General features: G+C 43.9%; 1 protein-coding gene across 1 annotated transcript; it reads right to left on the reverse strand.

The window, feature by feature from the left end:
* Window positions 1-313: 313 nt before the first annotated feature.
* Window positions 314-7,269, reverse strand: LOC109784835 (protein CHROMATIN REMODELING 35). Its single transcript, XM_020343442.4, has 6 exons — window positions 6,996-7,269; window positions 4,366-4,940; window positions 3,717-4,046; window positions 3,306-3,473; window positions 912-2,745; window positions 314-791 (listed from the first exon to the last, which is right to left on the reverse strand). The coding sequence occupies exons 1-5, from the start codon at window positions 7,036-7,038 to the stop codon at window positions 985-987; spliced, it is 2,877 nt and encodes a 958-aa protein (XP_020199031.1). The 5' UTR covers window positions 7,039-7,269; the 3' UTR covers window positions 314-791; window positions 912-984.
* Between the last annotated feature and the right edge of the window lie 689 nt (window positions 7,270-7,958).

A 7,958-nucleotide genomic window follows, 5' to 3' on the forward strand; every position in this document is an offset into this window, starting at 1 on the left:
ATGCAAACAAGAAACCATGCCAATATTCAATGGGACGTTGCACCGGCCCAAAAGATACAAGAAAGACAAAACCAAAACTGTTACAGGTCGCATATAAATCTCTCTTAATCAGCATGGATGTGTGGCCTTTTGCTGTGCCAAAAGAAAATCAGAAGCACTGTCAAATGCCAGACTGGGAACTTACCATTCTAATTCTGATGAGAACAGAACGCAGGGGCAGCGGCACAACAGCCGCGCCAGCCCACCAAAGCGCCATCCCATTGACAGCGCTTCCAAAAACCAGCAAATCAATCACATAGATAGATGAACACTGTTAAGCCAGAAACAAATAGATAGATGGATGAACACTGGACGACACAGAATTTAAGACACCAAACAATCTGTACATCTCTCAGCACGACACCGAGTTCCAATTTATGACTTGCAGGGGTTATTTCAGTTTTCCTCCCCTCATAACAGAGAGTACCTGCATTTCCTGCGCACAGAAAACACTTATCACCCTACCGACGACGGTGGGAGGTGCCGTGCAGCCCGAGGTTTGGCATCCAACACAACAACATTATTCGGTCACGACAAGGTAGCAAAAAAACGCGTATCCGCTTAATCCTGGGAGTCCTGATCAAGAGATGCTACGAGGATCGGTTCCCTGGCTAATTGCTGTCCCAAGTCGGCACATACTACAAAACAGGTAGGTAGGTAGGTCACCCAACAGACATATGCAGGAAGACGGCACCAACAACAGAAAACCCTTGCTTGGAATTCCACCACAACGGAGCAGCAACTGTAACACCCTGTACAAGAAAAACAAAGAAAAGAAATGGTCATAAGACGAACGCGTTACTTGAGGCAAAACAAGGAGAAGCAGGCATCATAATGTGAAAAAGAATGATTCTCCACGAGATCCTTCTTACCTGAGAGCAATGACAATCTCCAACGATCGGCAAGCCATATGTACACGGTGTATGTACAACAGCCAGCCTGCCTTCACCTTGTGTACAAGGCCTTGATGTCCTGGCGCATTGCCCTGTTGTCCAGCAGCTCGTCCCCACAGTCGTCGATGTCGATTTCGTTCAGCTGGAAGCCCTCCGACGTGCAGCGCTGCTCGCTCCATTCAAACCACAGCTTCGGTATCACCTCCTTCTTGACCGCAGTTTTATGGGTGTTCTCCTCCGGAGAGTCAGCTGCTACGAGCCTGTAGACAAACACTTTCTTCTGCTGTCCAGGCCTGAACGCCCGCCCGATTGCCTGACGGGTAACGGAGGGGTTCAAGTGAACATCTAGAATGACCACTCTCGATGCGCCCACCAGGGAGATGCCCTCCCCACATGCCTTGATAGAGCCAAACAGGACTTTTGCATCAGCAGAGTTGTTAAACTGAGCCACTGTCAGTTCTCTTTCTTCCATAGTACATTTACTATCACCACGGATCACAAACATCTCCTTTCCTACATGCCAGCCCCTTGTCTTAACCAGTAGCCTTTCCAAAAATTTCATGGGAAGTAGGTACTGACTGAAAGCAAGGACCTTCTCTCCTGCAGATTCCGCAAGTGCCAGGATATTGGTGAAAAATCTGGCCTTCACACCGTCGGCCACGTTGATAGACTGGACCAGACTATCAACAGCTGCATCCGTCAAGTTGGAAGCCCTGTCTGCCGCTGCGACTTCTGACATTTCAGATAGACATGGATGCATGTACAGGGCAGTTCCTACTGCATTTTTTTTGAACTTCTCGTAGGCTTCCAACTTGTGAACGATTTCTTTCTGCTTGGGACTGAGTTTCAAGAAGACACTGAAGTCTACAAGGCCAGGTAGGTCATCCAAGATATCACCCTTGTAGTAGTGAAGCACGTCTTTTGTTAGTTCTCTGAGACTTCTAATGACGTTTACTTTTCTCGTGATGTCACCATCATGCAGCAGGGTCTCTTCTACCGACTCATTGAATTTATCAGTGTCTTCTTTTGAAATCCTGCGACCTGATATTGACACTTGACTCATTATACGAGCAACGATAGGACGAGATGAATCCTTCTTGAGAAACTTTGGGCGTACAAGGTTCATGATGTTGAACACTTCTGAGACATGATTCTGGAAAAGTGTACCAGATAGGACAACCTTGCGTGGAGTTTGTACTCTCTGCAGTGATTCTAGCACATTAGTTGACTCAGTCCTAGGTAAATGGCCCTCATCCATTATAAGTAGGTTCGGGACCTTAAGCAACCTCTCCTGGCATCCAGCTGCAACGGCGCCACCCTCGTCACTGCTAATGATCCAAGAGAACTGAGTGTAGCCCACCAAGAGGATACTCCTTTTGGCTTCCCAAGACTTGAGGATTTCCAACTGCTCTGCTCTGGTCTTGACAGAATACAAATCATACAGTGGTATGTCCTCCACTTGCCACTGTTGAAATTCCCTTTTCCAAGTACCTAATATACCTTTAGGGAGTACAACGAGAGGCCTTCCAGAGGGATATTTTGCCAAGAAGCTCTGAATAAAACTGATGAGCATAAATGTTTTCCCCGAACCAGGCGCATGAGCTAGAATGCAACCTCCTGGTTTGTCAGAGACCAAATTCTTGACCAGAAAGTGGAAACCTGCCAACTGATGTGGTCTCATTTGCTTTTCATGTCTTGGATGAATAGCAATGTCTAAAGCATTGAGTTCCTCAGCGACTCTAACATCACCAGTGACAATCTCGTCAGAATCCTTTGAACGCTTTTCAGAGAAATATGATCTTGACCTTGATGCCTGACATGAGGTGAACATAATGTCAATTGATCGTTCCAATCATACGCTTAAACTTCAAGTCATTCCAAAGTTTATATTATGCCATCATGACATTTCTGAAAAATTATAATGCATAGCAGTAGATACAGAATATCGGAAAATAACAACTACATGCGCTATACTAGAAAAGTTTCTTCATGCTAGAAATACAGGAATAACCAAAATAACAACCCACGAGGTCCAGCGTCAGGCTCTGCGGCATGAGCAAATGTGTCGATTTTGTCGGATAAGATGGCATGGACTAATTCTCATGTATGATTGGCATATTGTGCCCCTTTAGGCACTTGGCTCTTATAAAAACAGATTTTGTTCAAACAACACAATAGTGTAATGCAAAATAAAAAATGTATTTGAAATCAGTTTCAGCACACCAAATGGATCCCACACGTTCCTGTGGGCCACTTTGCTTGTTGCTAAAAGAAATGCTTGGTAAGAACTTCCAAAAAATTAAAAATACATATGTTGCTAAACGGCCTCAGAGTTACAGAAGCATCATCACATATCTTAAACAAATAAGATACCTTTCTCCACTGATAATCAATGATAGTGTCAGCCCTTTTCACAATCAAACCGCAGACACGGCATACATGGCCCAGATCTTCATGAATCTGTATATCATGATTGCAAGCGTCGTCCACCTCTTTCTCACCCACTTCTTTCTCATTGGCTGCCTCTTCAAGTGTGTCGAGCTGGCCAATAAATGTAACTAAATGGTTATGCCAAACAACATAAATCCAAATAAACAATTTAGGGAAAATAAAGTACGCAGATTTCTCTTATTGAGCTAAGCTCTCATCTATCCTCAAACTTTACAAGTTGAATCAATTTGCAGACAGAGCATGCAATTATAAGCACAACTATTAAATTACAAAATGATATGTTTCAAAATGCTGCAGCAACAAAAGTCGTAAGTCTGTGATTATAATTTGTACCTTAGAGCTTTCAAGTGCCACTGAGTACTCATTCCAAAAATCTTCAAGGCCATCACTTTCCTGTTCTTGTATATGCTCTTCCTCCATAGGCTCATCTTCCCCCATAGGCTCATCTTCCTCCACAGGCTCGTCTTCCCCCGCAGGATTGTAACGTTCTGAGGGCAAATCAAATACTGCTGGATTTGCTTCATTTTTTCCTTTTCTTTTTCTTGGCACAATTTCAACATCCCCATCTACCTGGGAGCTTGGATCAACTTTTCGTTTTTTTCTCTCCTTAGGAAGTGGAGGGAGAACTTGTGTTTCTGCTATTTTCTCCTTATGGGTAGCAACCTACATTGAGCAGCAAGAGTTACAGCTGGAAAATGAAAACTTTCAGCTTTGAATTGGAATAGATTGAGCAAATATCAGACAATTAAACTCCATTATTTTCATTACAAGACAAAGGGTACTTGTGAACTAAGATGCGACAAATAACTATGGATGAACATTTAAAAAAATTGAAAACAAAGACACCAGTTTCAGTGTCCTTCAGAGATACTGATGAAGCGGTTGATACTACTAGTTTGTCAGTACAAGCATGTAGAACAAAAACAACAATATAACTCTTAGTAAAAATTCAGTAAAAATATTGCAAGTGAAAAGTACATACAGCCAGATCATGGATACGTTCCTCCTCAGGTCTTTTCTGCAATATAACTCTCTCAAACAGAACTGCTGATGGTTGATAGCTGGTAACAGGATACTGATTCACTAAAGTTGCACTTGGACTATATGGAACAATTTGACTGTTTTGGTCTCTAACAGGCATTGTCTCATTTATTACTTCATCAATTCCTTCTGTTACCACCCTCATGAGAGCACCAGCCTGTTCTGATGGTATCAGATGTTTATTTTTCTCAGGTGTGAGCTGTTTGTTTTTCTCAGGCGTCAGATGTTTGTGTGCTTCTGTGCTTTCATCTTCATCATCCGAATCAAGAACTATTACACTCTTTTTCTCTTCTCTTTGCTCGATAGAATTGGCCATATTAGTTTCAGCACTCGGCCCATAGCTCAGAGCAGGCTCGGGCAGAGTCGAAAGGAAAGTCAACAATTGGACCTTCTGAGCATACAAGCGGTCCCACTCCTCGGTAACACTGCCACATCCCCAACTGTGAACCCTATTTCCAGTAAGTGAAAGATTATTGATGGGGTCGGAACACTTCCTTTTTCTGCGGTAATACATGCCTACAGAAACACATGACTGATTAGTTATCATACAAGAGAGAAGAAATAAATTTGCACTTCTGCTGATGTTCCATATAAGACGCACGCAAGGTGGACAAGAAAAAATGTGGGATGCGTACAAGGCAATCGTAAGTAGAAGCACAGACAGGTTACATGTGGAAAACTATAATGATCATAAAATGCAGCGGCCATTATGTAGTACTCGACCCACCACTTGTTTAACACAAGCGTAGTAATTGATGAACAAATAGGCACTTTATTCATCAATTCTTTCTCATAGGTTTACTAGGTATCCTTATTTTTGGCATCGAGCTCAAGTAGTAATGGAACTTTATGCATAAAGCTAGTAGCTAGTAGAGATACACTTGAGATATCACCTACGGTAAATTCAGTCCAAACTCAAATGCTGTTCTTTGCTTCTAATCATGCACAGAATACCCAGAAAAAGAGTGTCTAAAGAAAAGAAAAACACAAAGGTGATGTGATTGAAAGGGCAGTGGAAATACTTCAACTGGGCAAACTATATTCACACTGGCATTTCAAAGAGCAAAGTTGCTTCAATACCTACAAATATACAAGCTTGCAAACAACGATGTACCAGCAGGAAACAGATCACCACAATAACACCCATGACCGTATCCAGCATACCAAAGAACAATACTCATGAAACAAAAAACAAAGAACAACATGTAGACTCGTGTACTGTATGGGCCATGAACCATACACCATACAAGTGACAAGATAATAAAGTAGAAGAACTATTTTCTAAACTAGTGAAATTCAGCAATGGCATACCAAATAGGGGATTGATATCAACAACTTACAATGAATGAGAAAAACTGCAGAAACAAAACAAGCAATCCACTATAGAGATGAAATAATTATGAAGGCGGTAGCCGGCAAGCAAGGTGAGGCCCCAGATACCGTAAATTTCAATCTCAGCCGGATGGTTTTAGTGGCAACTGGCAATCAACCTCTCCCCTCACCCTAGCTCTCAAACTAAACAAAAGAAGTCCAAAGACAGCAGGTTCAGGCCACAAAACTTGTTTCAAATGCTATTTGCAGAGAAGAGCGCGAAGATTGCTAATTGTCAGCCTACATCGTGCTCAAGCAACAGCTTTCGTAATATGAGTCAAAATAACTTCCAGATGGTAAATTGGGATGTTAACATCATTTCAGTATTCCATATAAAGTACTCCCTCCGTCCCATAATATAAGAGCATTTTTGACACTAGTGTAGTATAAAAAACGCTCTTATATTCTGGGACGGAGGGAGTACTGTATAAGCATCTACCATTCCCTATGGTTTGGCACGATAAGAAAGCATCGATTTAGAGTGCATGACACGCACAGGTCACATAAACAACTGAGCAGAATACCTAAATCACAAACAGCGATATCTCTGCTTCACCGATTTCACATACAAAAAAAGATTCCATCCTTGCACTTCCTAGAAATGTGTTTTAGCAAACACTATAGTGGTATTTCCTCCGAAGAAACCAGACAGGAAAACAAAAGCAGCCGCTAACCTAGCTCGATTCAAGCAGAAGACTAGGACAAATAGTTGCCATTCGGCGTGGGAAAAATCCCCTGAATCCTTTCTTTTTTATCTCCAGGCTCCACGGGTCAAGGAAGTAGTCTGCCCCCACAATTTCTAAACTTGAGCAATCAGCATTACAGGGTTTGGTCCAAACTAGTCAATCCCCTTCAGAAAAAAATTCTGACCATTTCCCTTTGCTGTCCGATTTTGGAGCAAAGGTGACCCTTCCCCCCTGATCCAAAATGGATGTGGTCTTGTCGCCCCTGACAAAAACCCTAAATCCCACACAGCCCACCCTCCTATTCCCCACAAGGCCACAACGCAAGCGCAATGCAGTATCCGTGAATCCATCCAAACCCCATGCCCCCGCCTTTCCATTACGCCCGCCGCCCGCAACCCAAACCCCATGCCGCCCGCGCAGGGGTGGCAGGGAGAGCCACCACGGCGGGATCACGTCAAGTCGAGGGAGAGGAGGAGGAGGGGGAGCGGGAGCGGGACGGGAGGAGGACGCTCACCGGAGGGGTCTGCTGGGGGGTCTTCGCCGGGGGCAACGTCCATGGCTGGCCGCTGGCGGCGAAGAGGCGAAGGGGGAGGGCTGGCAGCGACGAGGCGAGGGGCTGACGGCGGCGACGAGGCGAGGGGGAGGGCTGGCGGCGGCGACGGCGACGAGGCGAGGGGGTGGCGGCGGCGACGGCGACGAGGCGAGGGGGGAGGGCTGGAGGCGCGGTGAGCGGCGCCGTGATTTATGGGGTTATTCGATAAAATGTCCGCCTTTTACTCACTCTGTCCATTCGATAAAAGGCTCTATTTCATTTTAGGGTTTTATCCAATGACTACTTTGCCCCTATTCCCTCTCCTCTCCTCTTTGAAAAAACAAACCCTAAAATTCCCAATCATACACACAAAAAATCTCGTGATTAAGGCTAGGATTGCAACTAAAGTGAGGCTGTAACAAGGTAGATTTACAAGGTCTCAAGGGTTGGGAACGAGCAACGTACTAGCATCTGAACTAGTTCGGTTAGCCAGGAGAGATTTCCGCGCCTTTTTCTATTAATGATCTCCCGGTTTGTTATTATTAGCTAGTTAATAAATATTATTGGCTAGTTAATAAAGCAATCTCGTCTCACATGTTTTCTTTTCATTATCTGATAGCGAGCATAAATACCAAAAAAGAACGCGGTCGAAATAATCTAGCAATAATAGTTTCACGACTGATGTCGAAGTACATAACAAAACAATTACAACTCCTTTCATTGAGGCACGTGGTTTCTTGTTCCATGAGAGTGAAAATGTTCCATTCTTTCATATACTAGGGGTTAAACAATAGTAACAAATTTGGGTCCATAATAAAGAGTTCAGTGGCAGTAGATTGAGTAACACCTAGTAGCGAGGCCCTACCCATTAGAGCAACTCCAACGCGCCGACCCGAATGAACGATGCTTTTGTCCGCTTTTTGTCCATTTGGGTTGGCCGCCCGC

Source organism: Aegilops tauschii, chromosome 5 (genome assembly GCF_002575655.3).
Source record: "Aegilops tauschii subsp. strangulata cultivar AL8/78 chromosome 5, Aet v6.0, whole genome shotgun sequence".
Lineage (NCBI taxonomy): Eukaryota > Viridiplantae > Streptophyta > Magnoliopsida > Poales > Poaceae > Aegilops > Aegilops tauschii.

Coding starts and splice junctions, on each gene's coding strand:
- LOC109784835 (XM_020343442.4), bottom strand. CDS start 7,038: ATGGACGTTGCCCCCGGCGAAGACCCCCCAGCAGACCCCTCCG. Junction 3,474..3,716: donor TGGCACTTGAAAGCTCTAAG/GTACAAATTATA, acceptor TTTATTGGCCAG/CTCGACACACTTGAAGAGGC. Junction 2,746..3,305: donor TTGATTATCAGTGGAGAAAG/GTATCTTATTTG, acceptor ACCTCATGTCAG/GCATCAAGGTCAAGATCATA.